General features: G+C 39.7%; 1 protein-coding gene across 11 annotated transcripts in view; it reads left to right on the top strand.

The window, feature by feature from the left end:
• GUCY1A1 (guanylate cyclase 1 soluble subunit alpha 1) overlaps positions 1 to 16,783 on the top strand; it is a 63,368-nt gene that overhangs the window by 33,781 nt on the left and 12,804 nt on the right. For all 11 annotated transcript variants that reach the window (XM_086704015.1, XM_025921910.2, XM_025921905.2 and 8 more), the window contains 5 exons: positions 1,964 to 2,025; positions 5,462 to 5,520; positions 6,817 to 7,526; positions 9,160 to 9,645; positions 13,795 to 13,938. In XM_086704015.1, coding sequence (XP_086560141.1) covers positions 1,964 to 2,025; positions 5,462 to 5,520; positions 6,817 to 7,526; positions 9,160 to 9,645; positions 13,795 to 13,938 — 1,461 coding nt within the window. The remainder of the gene's footprint in view (positions 1 to 1,963; positions 2,026 to 5,461; positions 5,521 to 6,816; positions 7,527 to 9,159; positions 9,646 to 13,794; positions 13,939 to 16,783) is intronic.

The following is a 16,783-nucleotide window of genomic DNA, read 5'->3' as shown; positions in this document are numbered from 1 at the left end:
ATTACCATCCTGGCTTCATTATTTTGTTTGATAAATTTTGAATTCCTGCCATAGAAGTCAGACACATTTTGGAATCTCTTTCAAAAACATTCTGAATACCAAATATAAATGATATTTTACTTTTTTTTTCTTTTTTCTTTTTCTAGAATAATCTGTGTTGTTTGTGAACTCCTAGGAACAAATATCAAAATTTGACTGTAGCATCATGTAGCAAGGAAGGCAAAGCTGTAGGAACTCTAGAGGGTAAAAGAGGTACATTTGGCATTAGCAACTAGAACTCTGACAACTGAGGCCATTTTGCCTTATAACAATAAATGTCCCAGTGCTGGATGCATTTGGACTGTCTGGTGATCAGTGTAGATTACTCCATCAGCCATCCAAATGTCAGCATGTCTTTGATCAAATACAGCATTTTTTTTGTTTTTGTTTTTACTGATTCTTTTTTGAGTGGACAGATTTAATGCTTAGCCTACTGTTTAGTTTCAGTTCTATCAGGAACCCAAAAGAGAGACTCAAAACAGCATTTGACAACGTTACAGTTCTTGCTTTTTAGATAATCCGATTTAACTCCACAATCATGGTTTTTGTTTGTTTGTTTGTTTGTTTTTTGTTTGTTTTTTGTTTTTTTTTTTGTTTTTGGCAGGGGGTGGGACACAGATCCATAGCAAATTTAGAGTGGGGAGGTGTCATTCCAGAATAGTAGAATAGAAGGGCCTGGAAAGGTGCTATTGCTCATCCAATGCAGACTTTTCATTTCTGGTTTGTTTGTTTTTTCCAATAAATTCTAGATTTGTTTCTAAGCTCTATATGCATTTTAAAACTGAAAGTCCTTTTCATAAGTCATTTTATTGAAACATAAGCTTGCTCTATTTTGCTTAACAGTGCTGCCTCACTTGACCAGTGGAAACTCTAAGCGTGATATAAATAGTTCTTAAGGAAAAAGGAATTTCCTAACTTGGAACATAACCAGAAAATCTTTCACTTTCCTCTGGGCAAACTACAGAAAGAGTCAACAATGATATGTACACATATAGATACATATGGTTTTTATATGAAATGCAAAACAAACAAAAAAAATTGGCAGTGCTGCTATCCAATGTTGTACTTGTCACTTACGACCTAGTGAAAGAAAACAAACTGTTAAGAGAGATTAATTGATAGGCAGGTATTTACAAAGTATGGAGACTTACAGAAAAATAACTTGCCATGTAGGAAAAACTCATGAAATACTCAGAAATCTAAGAGAGTAAAAGTGTAAGTATTTGATGAAAATTATTAGTTCTAAGAAGGGAACTTAGTACACGTTAAGGTAAATCCGAGATTTGTTTCAAATCAGTGACCAACTGACCTTGGTGAAAGCTTGGATTTAAGGGATTAGAGAATTAGAGAAGTGGGGGGGGGGCGGTGCAGGGATAGCTTCAGAGTTTTCTAGGCCAGGACATGTAAATGAAATAGGCAACATAAATTCCCATTTGTAGTTGAGGGTGGGGCAAAACAGTGGGGTGGCTGGGTGTAGGGTTTGTGAAGAGAACAGAAATTTGCTTGGCGAGAGCCATACTGAGATTGAAGTGTTGGCAGCACATCCAAGAGGATTTCCTGACCCAGAGGAAGTGATCTACAATTTCTACTTGGAAGACCCGGCATTACCAAACTGGAGTCTGCTGTTTGGATTTCGGTTCAACTTGACCTTGTGTTGTGGCCGTCAGGGAGACCACCCACAGAGGGCAGAGCCCGTGAGCCACAGCCCACATCCAAACTCAAATTAGTCTGGGCTCATCAGTTCTTCTAGGCTTGAGAAACTTCTAGAAAATCAGTCTCTGTTTCCAAAGCGTAAATTCGCCACACTTACCAGTAATCGTGTTTTTGCTTGAGAAGAAGCTTACAGTACAAATTTGTAAAATCCGTGTCTTCAATTAAACTATTATTTAAGAGAATGTTTAAAAGCTTTCTTTTCAATTTTTAGTTGGAGCGGCTGAACCTTGCACTTCAGAGAACATTGGCAAAACACAAAATAAAAGAAAGCAGGTAAATTGAACCACTTACTTTAGTTGTGTGAACTCCCCATTACAATCACCGATACCATTGCCAATGGCCATCACTTAGCAATGCATCACCATGTTTCGAATCACTGCCAGAAACTGGATTAGGTGTTTTAGCTGCTACTAATGTGAAAGGAAGTGTCTTAATTTTTCACAGTTGATACATCTAAGCTCAGATTTATGTGAAATGTTTAGGATTTTACAGCCGTTTAGGAAAAGGCAGATCTGAGTTGCAAGCCTGGGTTTTTCAGAGCCTGTGGCTTTAACCATGTTGCCATATACCGCTGCTTTTGACAAGTCATTAAACCTGTTCTTTCCTACTAAGAGGTAATCATCCCCACAGTACTTAACATGGAAGGCATGGATCCCGGATGCTCAATACAGACTCTGTGCCTGAAGGATACTGCCAAAAGGTGGAGCAGGGTCCCAGTGGCCCTTGCCTCCCACGGGTTCAACTTCCAGCCGCTGCATCAGGAGGAGATTCAAGAAGAATCAAAGTTGGGAGGCTGTTTAAAGGGAGGGGTTGCCTCAGGGGGTTAACAGCAGCGACAGTTTATCAATCCTTAGGGCGGTGTTTCCATATTTTCATAACCAGTTGGGTTATATTTGTGTGCACTGGCTGAGTGTCCGTTCCTTTTATACTTTTTTCTTGTAGTCTGAAAATTTTTTAAAGAATGTTTTCTGTAAAGGCTTAATATATAACGTGATTTTTTTTTTTTTTTTAGAAACCTGCTTTATATAGCTGATTTTTCAAATATATCTTGGCACATCCACTAGTGGTGGATAATTTGATTGGCTTTTTTATTTTTTGATTCCATGCAATCTCAAGGATTATTCCTTTTGTAAATAATGGAATAAGTACTCGTATTCAAATTTGCAGAACTGAACATTGCAGCTTTGCAAACCAGCACCATTGTTGGGAATGTTTTATAAATTCATTCATCCGTCTATTTCTCATGAGTGGATTATCTGCCCATAATTTTCCTTGTTGACTAACTGGTCCCAAACTGCAGGCAGCAGGCAAGCCAAGAAGGGGTCATGAGGGGTCCAGAAGGAGAGAGTGTGAATCTGTGTGTCTGACAGAAGCTTTGTTTACACGAGTGATAGGAAAAGCATTCCAGAATGCCTCTGACCTTAATTCTCAGTCAAGCTGATAAGATAGCCACAAGTCACTGTAGCTATGCTACTGTGTCTGTCTCCTTAAGACTTTGGCAGCCAGTTTGCTCAGAATTTATTCTCAGGGCTTTGTGTTCTGAAATGTTCCTAAACTAGATGCAGGGGTTCAGTTAGGATGTACTCCCAGCGTTCTATCTCTTTAAAAATTAAAGAACTTAAAACAAAGTCATTTTCTTTGGAAATCTTGAAAAATTTTTTATCCCTGCCATTATTTCTTCAAGAGCTGATCATACTTTTAAACTGCCCTAATGATAATTACTCAGTTGTTGAAATAAAATAACAAACTTTTTTCTCATGACTGCCTGCTGATATGCTAAATGGCTTCTCTCTGCTTTGCTTTTTTATTTTTTGGATTTGTTTTTTTGTTCCTGTTTCTCCCCCATCTTCACTTTGGAAAGTCAGCTGCCATTTCTACTGTTCTCAGCTTGCCTGACCATAAGTTAACTCTTTTTTTGTGGAACGTTCAGTATCTTGTGTGATTTGAAAAGCAAAGAATAAATATATTAAAGAATAAGCTGTCTCTAAATGAAAGACTGGAGTTCCCTGTACCCCACCTTTTAAGTAAATTAATTTTAGTACAGTCATTGTGATATCTCTCTCGGTTGGTTTCACAGAGAGCTTTTGCTTTGTTTCTTTCCCTGGGATCTTTTGACCACATCATCATATCTGTGCATGGCTAGTGTGTGTGTGTGTGTGTGTGTGTGTGTGTGTGTGTGTGTGTACAAGCACACACACATTTGCTGGTACATATGCAAGCTTACTCCTTTTTTTTTCTTAAGTTAAAGATAGCGAACTTATTTTTAATTGCATTATGTGCTATTTGAACTAAGTTTTGCTCACATAACATATCATGGATGCTGGGAATTGGCAGAATTAGGGTCCCCTGAGCAGAAATGCTCTCATTCTTTAGGAAAAAGAAAAGAAAAAAACAGAAATTGCTTAAATGACAAAAATAAGCAAATCTGAAGAGTGATTAATATAAAATAATATATAACAAGAGGTTATAAAATTATGTGAACTAAATAGAAAATTACATAGTGACCCTCAACCAGTTTTGATAAGAAAGTGTTTCTCCATAACATTTTAAACAGTTAAAAGCAATGTACCTTTATGTGATAAAGTAGTAGACTGAGAAGTTTTCCTTCTTGAAAATATATCCTTTGGAAACTTTTCTGCATGTTTTGTGTTTTATTGGAATCTGTCTAATATTTAGATTTTTGCCTGTCTGTAAACTTGGCTTATCTTTTTTTTTTTTTTTAATTTTTTTTTTTAAGGTTTATTTATTTTTGAGACAGAGAGAGACAGAGCATGAACAGGGGAGGGGCAGAGAGAGAGGGAGACACAGAATCGGAAACAGGCTCCAGGCTCTGAACTGTCAGCACAGAGCCTGACACGGGGCTCAAACTCACGGACCGTGAGATCATGACCTGAGCCGAAGTCAGACGCTTAACCGACCGAGCCACCCAGGCGCCCCTAAACTTGGCTTATCTAATGGCAAATTGAAGTACAAATAGAACTTTGGGTGTCTTTTAAAATTTGTTAGTAGTTTGGCCAACTTGGTCAGAAATCAGTCACTATCAGAAATCACAAAAAAACAATTAGGCAAACATAAATCAATAAGTTATCCAGTTGAAACTGCCAAAACTTTTTGTCATTCAAAATGTATGCTATGATATTATCAACCTCTATGTGATAAAACTGAATGCAGTAATTGAATGAAGAATAGATTTCTTTAGTTACTAATTTTTATATGTGGATAGTTAAAAGTAATAATGCCTGAGAGTTAAATGTATAGAACCTTAAACTCAGAAGCAAGACATGCTACGTATTTGCTTTGGAAAAAAGATGGTGATACTTAAAAAGTGAAATCCATCAGTATGTAATTTTTTCTTTTTGGTTGTGTTATCAGACGACCCCTTGGCTGGTTTATTACCATCCCCTACTTGGCCACTTCATACTTCTGGTTGGTTCCCTGCCAGTGTAAACACCCCCAGTATTAGCCTAGGTAAAGTTAACTTAAAAGGTAAATATGCTTCAGAAGATGATGAAACACTTCAAATCAGGTATAGTTTGGGGTTTTCCAACATTGTTTGAGTTGGCTCCTTTCCTGTAAATTCAACAGTCATGATTCACCTCTGCAGAAAAGGTAGTTTAAATTATTTCCCATCGTCATGTTTGTATGTTATAATCTGAAGTTGTAACATCCAGTTTTCAGTTTATAATTTAAGATGTTGACATATTTTCAGGAAATCTTTGGAAAGAGAAGACTTTGAAAAAATAATTACAGACCAAGCAATTGCAGCAGGTAATAGAATTGTTTAAGTATATGTAATGAAGGAGTAATTATACTTACAGAACTAATATTTTACCTATAAACTAATATTTTCTATTAGTAGAAAATATTTACCTGTAGAACTAATATTTTCACCTGAAAGGTGATTTCCAGTATGAAGTGTTCAATATTATGTATTGTGTTAACTTAAAGAATAATTGTGTATTTTTGTTTGACCTAAAACGTTTCCTCTTCTTTATGTGTGTCTGCTGAGAAGGAGATAAGGCTGCATGGGAAGCTGACTCATAGACATTTACATGCTTTGGCCTTGAACTTAAACTAAGTATTCCTCATTTATGCATGAGAAATTTTACTCAACAAACTAAAATAAAGAATTTTGTTTAAAGGTTGGAAACAATCGTGGGAAAAAGGATTAACAGAGTTCTCGTATTAATGGGTTTGAGGAAAACAAGTAGACGAGTAACTTTGTCATACTGGCCTTTTCAAAATTGGAGTGCATGGAGTAACGGGTTAAATCTTTCTGAAGGTACAAGGTATTAAGAATTTAAGGATGATGATGGTGATGGCAAACATCCTGAGCCCTTCCTGGGAGCCAGGCAGTATTCTAAACACAGTCCCAACACATCACAACGGTGCTGTGAAAGGGCATTATTGTCTTTGCAGTTACAGAGGAGAAAAAAAAAGATGACACACAGAATTTAAAAAATAAGAGATTGCGGAAGGAGAAGTTACAGGAAGTAAATATATTCCAAACAAATATTCTTCCAGGTAACACTAAACAACAAGAATGCTGTTTTGCTAAAAAACAAAACAAAAAACAATTACTTTCTGTCATATCTAGAGAAAAACGACAAATTGAGTTTCATGAGCAGTGATTTTAAATTCCTCTCTGACGTTCCTACTTCTGGGGGCCCTCCAGGTGGGACAGTACCCCCTTCATCAAGACATACTGTTTTTGCCATTAACAGAAAGGTGGGAGAGCTTTTTCTGAAATGAACTTGATTCTGTAAATTCTAGGTGTTCTTTTGTAAGAACCGTCTCTTAAGGGAGATTAAAAATTATGTGTTAGACTTAACTGATCATTCTTGTATAATTAACTGAGTGGGAGGTTTTTATTTGGAGCTACCAGGATTTTAGAAACTAATCCATGTAGATAATTTGAATATAGGTGGTTAATTTTGGTTGGAACTCTTGTTACCAGACTTAAAGGGAACTAAATCATCAAACAATGTTAAAAACAGTAGTAATGGTACAGCTCTTCCAAGAGGATCTGTTTGATATGGCAAAAAATGTATTATTTACTTTCAGGAGTTCCAGCAGAAATCATCAAAGAATCTCTCGGCGAAGAGCTTTTTAAAATATGTTATGAGGAAGATGAACACATCTTAGGTGTGGTTGGAGGAACCCTCAAAGATTTTTTAAATAGCTTCAGCACCCTTCTGAAACAGAGCAGCCACTGCCAAGAGGCAGAAAAGAGAGGCAGGTTCGAGGACGCTTCCATTCTATGCCTGGATAAAGATCACAATTTCTTAAATGTTTACTATTTTTTCCCTAAGAGAATCACGTCTCTGATTCTTCCTGGCATCATTAAGGCAGCTGCTCACATTTTGTACGAAACCGAAGTGGATGTGTCACTGATGCCTCCCTGCTTCCGTACTGAAGGCAGCGAGTTCGTTAATCAGCCCTATTTGTTATACTCGCTTCACGTCAAAAGCACCAAGCCATCCCTGTCCCCGGGCAAGCCCCAGTCCTCGCTGGTGATTCCTGCTTCCCTCTTCTGCAAGACCTTTCCTTTTCATTTCATGTTCGACAAAGACATGACAATTCTGCAGTTTGGCAATGGCATTAGAAGGCTGATGAACAGGAGAGACTTTCAAGGAAAGCCTAATTTTGAAGAGTACTTTGAAATTCTGACTCCAAAAATCAAGCAAACGTTCAGTGGAATCCTGACCATGTTGAACATGCAGTTTGTGGTCCGAGTGAGGAGGTGGGACAACTCTGTGAAGAAATCTTCCAGGGTAAGGAGAACGGAATAGTGTTTTGAATATGAAATAAGTCACTTCTTGTTTAAGGACTAGAATCAAAAAGGTAAAAATATATGCATCACTTCAAATGTGTTGATAAAACATTTATGTTTAAGGCAAGTCTGACATAATTTTAAGGCTGAGATCAATTTAAAGCAAAATCCTTTTTGCAATCATTGGCTTGCTTACTTGATTTATTACTTCACAAACATTTATTGAATGCAGTGTACCTTTTAAAATCCTTTCAGAGTATTTTATAAACCAAACTAGATAAATATGTATTTAAACATATGTTTTCAGTTATCACCAAATAGCTGACAGTTTGGGGTAATAGGAAGCATTATTCTACAACAAACACACAAAAACTACTTGTTTCTAATTGGAGGTGACTAAACGGGTTTTTTAATCAATATTTAATAGACATGGAGAGGGGCGCCTGGGTGGCTCAGTCGGTTAAGCGTCCGACTTCGGCTCAGGTCACGATCTCGCGGTGTGTGAGTTCAAGCCCCGCGTCGGGTCTGTGCTGACTGCTCAGAGCCTGGAGCCTGTTTCAGATTCTGTGTGTCCCTCTCTCTCTGACCCTCCCCCGTTAGTGCTCTGTCTCTCTCTGTCTCAAAAATAAATAAACGTTAAAAAAAAATATTTAAAAAAAAATAGACATGGAGGATCACTAACTTTTTTAATTGTTAGAGGAATGTTGGGAGGGTTGTTCTGATGGTAGAGAACTTTGGTAAGCATTTAGTCTAAGGAAAGAGTTTGCAAAATCATAGTTGAGGGTACATAAGTAAAGCCAACAGTCAGGCTTATGATGGATATCACTTTGAAACATGCACAATTCCAGGAGTTGTGCATTTTTTTTCCCAAAGTGAAAACAGTTTTACTACTTCTTATCATAAAAAATAATGCCGGTAGATGTTCAAAATAGGTAATACTTAAAGACGTTCATTGCAGCAAAAAAATCAAAGACGTTAATTATATACATTTTCGGGATAGATCAAAACAAAATCCTACTTGCCACTTCCTTTTTCTCGCTAAACAATATTTGGGGCACTCTTCCATGTCAGGAGGTATTGGTCTATTTCACTTTCACAACGGCCACAGAGAATCCCATTGTATGGTTATCCTCTACTTTATTTAGCCAGTCCTATCGGAGGACATTTGTGTTGATTTGGACTCTTTGCTGCAGTGAACACACATATACATATTTGTTCACCCTCATAAAGTAAATCTGGTGTCCCAGGATGATCACCTAACGCCTCAGCTCTCTCAAGGCTTCCTTGGTACAATCCTTCACGCAATCTGCTATCAAAGGAATATAATAGCAAAAGCATCAGCATTCCCCCTAGTGAGAAGGCCTTGAGGCAAGAATTTTTTGCACTGCTTATTGGAAATCATGATCTCTGTGTAGAGTTTCTCCAGTCTATCTGTTCTTCAAATGTCTGCATGCATTTTAGGACGCACAGTAAATGAGAAGTATAGAAAGCATATTGTTCCTTCTCTGCAAGTGGTAGCAATCAAGTTTAAATGCAAAGGGAGTGTCGCTGTATCTAATGCCTTTCCTTTTGTCTCAGAAAGGTGTTGAAAACTTGGATAAACCATGAGAGTTGGCTTTGCCTTTGCTTCACAGGTGATGGACCTCAAAGGCCAGATGATCTACATTGTTGAATCCAGTGCAGTCTTGTTCTTGGGCTCACCCTGTGTGGACCGATTAGAAGATTTTACGGGACGAGGGCTCTACCTCTCAGACATCCCGATTCACAATGCACTGAGGGACGTGGTGCTGATAGGGGAGCAGGCCAGGGCACAGGACGGCCTGAAGAAGAGGCTGGGCAAGCTGAAGGCCACCCTTGAGCAGGCCCACCAAGCCCTGGAGGAGGAGAAGAAGAAGACCGTGGATCTCCTGTGCTCCATATTTCCCTGCGAGGTTGCACAGCAGCTGTGGCAAGGGCAAGTCGTGCAAGCCAAGAAGTTCAGTGATGTCACCATGCTCTTCTCAGACATCGTTGGGTTCACCGCCATCTGCTCCCAGTGCTCTCCGCTGCAGGTTATCACCATGCTCAATGCACTCTACACTCGCTTTGACCGGCAGTGCGGAGAGCTGGATGTCTACAAGGTAGGGGTGGAGGAGCGCTAGGCCCGTTTTACAGGCAAAAGTCACTGAAAAAAAAGCTCTGCAACCAGGTCTCCAGTTACAAGGCAGACAAAGGGCTTTCTCTGCAGGGCTACACAAGCCGCAACCTGGGAGCCGGCATTGTGCATTAATCATGTGGGTGTTCTCTAGCCAGAAATAGCCCTGAATCTGCTCAGAAACAGAGATCGTTATTCCACGAAAGGACTGACACATTGTCTTCTCAGATAAGAGGCACAGAATGTAGGGGTGATTGACTGAGTGGAGGATGGGGTATAGGACCCCTGAGCAGGTACAGTTTAAGAATCAGGGGCGCCTGGGTGGCGCAGTCGGTTAAGCGTCCGACTTCAGCCAGGTCACGATCTCGCGGTCCGTGAGTTCGAGCCCCGCGTCGGGCTCTGGGCTGATGGCTCGGAGCCTGGAGCCTGTTTCCGATTCTGTGTCTCCCTCTCTCTCTGCCCCTCCCCCGTTCATGCTCTGTCTCTCTCTGTCCCAAAAATAAAAATAAAAAACGTTGAAAAAAAAAATTTAAAAAAAAAAAAAAAAAAAAAAGAATCAGTGAACCTGGGGGCACCTGGGTGGCTCAGTCGGTTAAGCGGCTGACTTCGGCTCAGGTCATGATCTCTCGGTCCGTGAGTTCGAGCCCCGCGTCAGGCTCTGTGCTGACAGCTCAGAGCCTGGAGCCTGTTTCAGGTTCTGTGTCTCCCTCTCTCTGACCCTCCCCCCTTCATGCTTTGTCTCTGTCTCAAAAATAAATAAATGTTAAAAAAAAAAATTAAAAAAAAAAACAAGAATCAGTGAACCTGGTACTAGACTGTGGCAACTGAGTTATTAGGCGAGAGATGATTCTTAAATATGACTTGTATGGGGAAGATTTATCCTTTATAAAAATAAAAGTATATAAGAAACATGAATATTATATGATCTTTAAATAGATTAACTCACCCCGCTTCAGACTCTATCCTAACGACACGGAGCCTGCTTGGGATTCTCTCTCTACCTCTCTCCCTCCCCCTCCCCCACTGTGCGTGCTCTCCCCCCTCCCAACCTTTTTCTTTCTCAAAATAAATACATAAACTTAAAGAAATAAATAGACTAACTAAATACAGAGTTAACATGATAGTTTGCATGGCTGATTAGGAGGGGAAAAAAAACCCTACTTAAGGCATTATTGAAGAGACCAAGGGCAGAGATGTCTGAAGAAGAGAGTCTGTCTTCAAATCTTGTTCTCTACTTTGTAAGCTGGGAAAGTCAAGTAGCCTTTCCCATTTCTTACACAGAGAAAGTGATATCCGCCTACAGAGTTTATACGCATGAATAACATACATTATGTCCCATTATCTTCATGAACAAGACTGTTCTAAAGATTATGGAAAATAACATCGGTTATCCACGATGCAGCAGGATTTCTTGAGTGCTTACCACGCATCACTCTAGGCACAGGGAGGCACAGTAATTATCCCTAATGGGTAATAAACTTTTTAAAATGTAACTTTATTAGCAATAAGAGAACTAATAAGGTGATTTGGGGTTCCGTGTTTTTAGAATTAAAACATTTTTACTAATTTAAAGTATTTTGCATTATTTTAGCTATTGGCATTAAGAATCTTCCTTCCCGTTTGTGTGGCTTGACTCACCTTTTAGTTTCCCGCGTAACAACCTGACATTTCAGAGCTTTGCCCGACAAGAAATAAATACAATTATTGAGGAGAAAACAAATACCATTTGTGGGAATACATAAGCTTCTGCTTTGTTCCAATCTAGATGCGAGAAGTAAAGCCTTCCTTTTTAAAATATCTAGCAGGAAATTCCAGACTGAACCATGATTCCCTTGGGAAAAAAAGAGGTCCATGTATAATTACAGATAAAATAATTGGCTTCAGTTAGGTTAAGCTTGACGGCCTCTTGTGGAATTGACTGTATTTGTTTGTAGACAGTTTCTATCTTGATATTGTCTCCTCTCGAAACTGTGAGAAGAAATTCGTGGTCTCCTTTGCAACTGCTGTGATTGCTTGCAGGAGTAGCAGCCCTTTTCTACAGATTTCGAATTGTTGAAACTGAAACACTGTGGTTATTCCACCTTTTCTACAAATTTCGAACTGGTGAAACTGAAACACTGTGGTTATTCCAATCAAGTTTTCAGGATCTGTGCTCCTTGCTCCAAGGATAGTAGCCACAGAGTTCCCTGGTTAATCCAACCACAACCCAAGCTAGATAGGGAACCATCTGCTCTGCCCTTATTTCCACCTTCTCTTCACTTCTGATTTTGCATGAAAATATCTGAAGGCAGCGGTGAAGACATCAGGAAGGGTCTTAACCATGAGATAAATGTAAGATATACAGAATGTATCATCACACGCTCACCTGTGCGTGTGATGGCTTCCAAGGAATAGTTGAACTTTTCTTTTCCAGGACCTGTTTGTTTCAGGACTTTATTTAATTTCATTTGCTTATTGTCCTTCAGCCTTGTCCATTTTTCAGTTGATTCAGTATTCATTTATTGGTTGTTTTGGCAAATATTTCCTGCCATCTAGCATTGGCCAGCATGAGTAAGAACATCTCATATGTGGAAGGAAAGGAGGGTGGGGCTGACCGATGCCCGATCTCTATGACCTGGTGAATGCCCGAACCCAAACACACGTGGACAAGGTGCTATAATAGCATAGAGAGTAGGCATCGAACACCAAGGAGTGAGGGCACCGCTTCTTCCGATTAGTGACACGTACTGAGCACCGGAGATATGTTAGACATTATTTTAGGCACTTCCTATGTATTCACTGAGGAAAATCTTATAAGAGGCACTACCGCCTGGTACATTCATTAGCAGATATCTGGGTACTGGTAATTCAGGAGTTAATAAAACGGACAAACTCAGAGAGCTAATATTCTACGGGGGGGAAAGACAGAAAAGAAACAAATGAGTATATTTTATAGTATTCCAATTGGTGTAATATTCTGGATAAAGTTAAAGGAGGAGAAGTGCAGAAGGTAAGGGGTGATTGCTACTTTATAGAAGGCAGTTGGGACAGGCATTTCTCAGATGGTGATGTTTAGCAGGCACTGAAGGAAATGAGGGACATGCCAAGTGAGTATCTGCAGGCAAAGGAATAGCAAGCAGGAACATGTTTGGTATGTTTGAGGGATAACATGAGGCCAATGGCACTGAGACAAAGTGAGCAAGGGAGAGGATTAGGAAATAAAGTCAGAGATTCGCAGACACGTTAGGAGAACTTTGGAGGTGTTATAACAGTTTCAACATTTATTCTGAGGAGATGGAGAATCACCGAAGATTAGTCTCCCTTTTTTTTTTTTTTTCTCTCATCTCCATCCCTCCATATTGGAGGGTTTGGAGAGGAGGAATGATATGATCTGATAAGCTATCATAAATATTTAGAGGAGGAAATGCAATGATTAAAATTGGGTGGATTGTTTGTAGATTTAAATTAACCGGTAGCTTTGTCATCAGCATCACAGACATAAAAATCACTTCTTACAACAACAGCAGTGACAATGATAATACTCGGAATTTATCAAACAGCTTAAGTTTCAGTAGCCTTCCAAGAACCGTTATTTGACATCTTTCTCGGTTTCTATACTTTGTGATTAATATTCATGTAGACACTTAGAGTTGCTATGAGAACCTCCAAATCCTTTAGAAGAGCTAAAATGTCTCAGTTTTATGTCGCACATTCTTACTAAATTCATATGACATTGATTGAGTGGTGACTGTTCAAAATACTTCAGGCTAAAAGGATATAAAGTCAGCAAGTGATTCCAATGATCTTTATCTCTGTTATAACCCAAAATATCATTTACATAGCATCACTTGCCTCTAAAGAGCCATTTTACATGGTGAGGGGGAAAAAGGTGAGTTGATGGATGTATTGACTCAGCAGCAAGTCTGGAAGTAGAAGCCACCTCCTAACGTTGGGCTTGCAGGACCCCACTGCCCTTCGGAGCAGTGCCTGATATAAGGCATCTAAACTTTATGAATTTCCCGAAAGGGAAAGCCATTGCTGAGTGTATCCGATTTACTCTGATTTCCTATAGGACCCAAACACTGAGATTTTCTGCTCTCTGATGTGCACTCTAATTCTTTCTGAACTCGTAATATGGAATATCTGTTCTGTGTAGGTGGAGACCATTGGCGATGCATATTGTGTGGCTGGGGGATTACACAAAGAAAGTGATACCCATGCTGTTCAGATAGCACTGATGGCCCTGAAGATGATGGAGCTGTCTGATGAAGTTATGTCTCCCCATGGAGAACCTATCAAGGTAAGGCAGATAGATATTGTCCGGGAAGTGTCACAGAGAGTGAATGCTTTTTAGTTACCCAAAGAATAGTGCATCCCTCAGGGTTGACGGAGAGCAAAATCTCTAACTTGTGGAAGCGAGAAGGAATGTACTCGGGGGTATCGAGTGGCTTACAGAACTATCGAGAGAGCTAAAGAAGCCATCTATACATTCAACCTTCACAAAATGGCTCCCAAAGCGGCACTTCAGAAACCATTGTTTTTCCCAGGATCAAGAACCTGGCTCCAGCACCATACCTCCACAGCCACAGTCAGGAAACTGCTGTGTTCAGAAAGCTGCTGCCTCCATTATTGGCTGCAGAACAAAACTGCACTTACTATAATTTGAATCAGTAACGTGGAAATTCTGCATCATGACCCTCACAGAATGAATGACGTCCACAGAATAAAGACGTCCACAGTTGTGCTTGCACTTGGAGGCCGTCGCAGCAGAAATTCTGGCTTCCAGACCTCTTGTGAGTGTATCAGATTCACCAAACCTCAGTGCGCCTAGAAAATGCAAGGGCGTTGGGAAAGTGTAATTTTTGGTTTTCCAGTCCCTGCAGGGGAGGCCGTTACACTACAACGAAAATCGACCGCTAATCCACCAATATTTTCCAAAGCCCGTGGCACTCTGAAATGTCTAAATTATCTCAGAATAATGTCTTACTGCAGATGAGAACCTAAAATTACCATGCTAGGCATTGGTTTAATAGAACACAAGAAGATTACCTTTATTTGTCCTACTTACATTGAATCTGCCACTTAATTTTTGTTGGACGGTCCTTAACTGATGACCTTCAGAAATGCGCCTTTGAAATAGTACAGAATCCTATCTGGCATGCTATAAGATATAGAGAAAAGAAAGAAAAATGCAAAATACAAAAACATAGTCTTGGTGCTCTTCGTAATAGAAGCCATATGTCTGAGCCCAGCCCTTTTCTCCTCCTTGCCCTGCCACCCCATGGATTAGAATCAGAGTGAAAGAATAGGAAATATTTCCTTTTTCCCCCTCAAGCTCTATGTGTTTCTCCAGCATGCCATGTGTATAAATCCTCTATCACTGTTGATTTCCTTACTGACACCCTCAACTCTGGCTTAGAAAACTGCAGGTGGAGTGCTGATAGAAGCCAGAGCGCTGAATGTGGCAGGGAAAGTCAGTGAGTGCAAAGTGACCATGGAAACAGACTCCTGTTAACCCCCTTCCTGTTCCCAGATGTCCATGATGGGACGTGGGCTGCATCAAAAGTGGTCCCCAAATGGAAGATGCCCCCGACAGGTTTCCAGTCAGGGCTTGATGTGCATCTTAAATTTGGGATCATTTACTTGTGAATTTGAAATGAATTTGTGAATTTGCTTGTGAATTTGAAAAGTTCCCTGATAAGAAAGCTGTGGAGTTAAGAGTGAAATTTAGAACTGGAGAAGGGGAGAGAGGGAGGGAGAGCAGCATGGGAGGAACTGGGTATTTATCCAAAGGATACAAAAATGCTGATTCGAAGGGGCACATGAACCCCAATGTTTATAGCAGCACTTTCAACAATAGCCAAATTATGGAAGGAGCCCAAGTGTCCATTGACTGACGAATGGATAAAGAAGATGTGGTTTATATACACAACGGAATATTACTCAGCCATCAAAAGAATGAAACCTTGCCATTTGCAACAATGTGGATGAAACTAGAGGGTATTATGCTAAGCGAAACAAGTCAGTCAGAGAAAGATAAATAGCATATGATTTCACTCATATGTGGAATTTAAGAAACAAAGCAGATGAACATAGGGGAAGGGAAGGAAAAATAAGATAAAAACAGAAGGAGGCAAACCATAAGAGACTCTCGAATACAGAGAACAAACTGAGGGTTGCTAGAGGGGTGTTGGTTGGGGGTATGGGCTAAATGGGTGATGGGCATTAAGAAGGGCACTTATTGGGATGAGCAGTGGGTGTTATAAGTAAGTGATGAATCACTACATTCTGCTCTTAAAATCATTACTACACTATATGTTAATTGGCTTGGATTTAAATAAAATCTGTGAAAAAAAATTTTTAAAGAAGAAACTAGAATAATTAAGTACACAGAGAGAAACTGGTTTAACCAGAAGAGTGCCCCAAAAGAGCAGAAACTTCTTGATTGAAGTATGCTAAAATTGTGTTTGACATTTATACACAGAAAATAGCTTTTTGTTCATATTGATCAGTTGGTAGATGTGTAAAACCATATTGTCCATAAAGAAGAAAATGCTAGAGGTAACATGTCTAAGTTTTGCTGATTAAAATGAGACTGACGAAGAAGGGACTGTAAAACTAATTCAATCCTCTATTTTATGGATAAGGAAATAATAAGAGGGAGATAAAGAGACTTACAGAAAGTCAGACCGTCAGTTATTAGCAAACTTTGGTTGAGAACGCAGATCTCCTGATTTAGAATTTGGTGCTTTGTTTGAAAATTTTGCAGAATTCATATTTGACACCTTCGGAACAAATGATCCTAGAACGTTGTTAGCAAATACCAAAAATTTGTTGCAAAACTAGGCAAAACTGGAGTCGTCTTTTTTTTTTTTTTCAACATTTATTTATTTTTGGGACAGAGAGAGACAGAGCATGAATGGGGGAGGGGCAGAGAGAGAGGGAGACACAGAATCGGAAACAGGCTCCAGGCTCTGAGCCATCAGCCCAGAGCCTGACGCGGGGCTCGAACTCACGGACCGCGAGATCGTGACCTGGCTGAAGTCGGACGCTTAACCGACTGCGCCACCCAGGCGCCCCTGGAGTCGTCTTGAATAACATCTAAATTGTTGAGTACTTGGCCTTTGTTTAAAATTCATATATAA

This window comes from Puma concolor, chromosome B1 (assembly GCF_028749965.1).
Source record: "Puma concolor isolate L17-30 chromosome B1, mPumCon1.1.hap2, whole genome shotgun sequence".
Taxonomy (NCBI): domain Eukaryota; kingdom Metazoa; phylum Chordata; class Mammalia; order Carnivora; family Felidae; genus Puma; species Puma concolor.
This window is presented reverse-complemented; position numbering and strand designations above follow the sequence as displayed.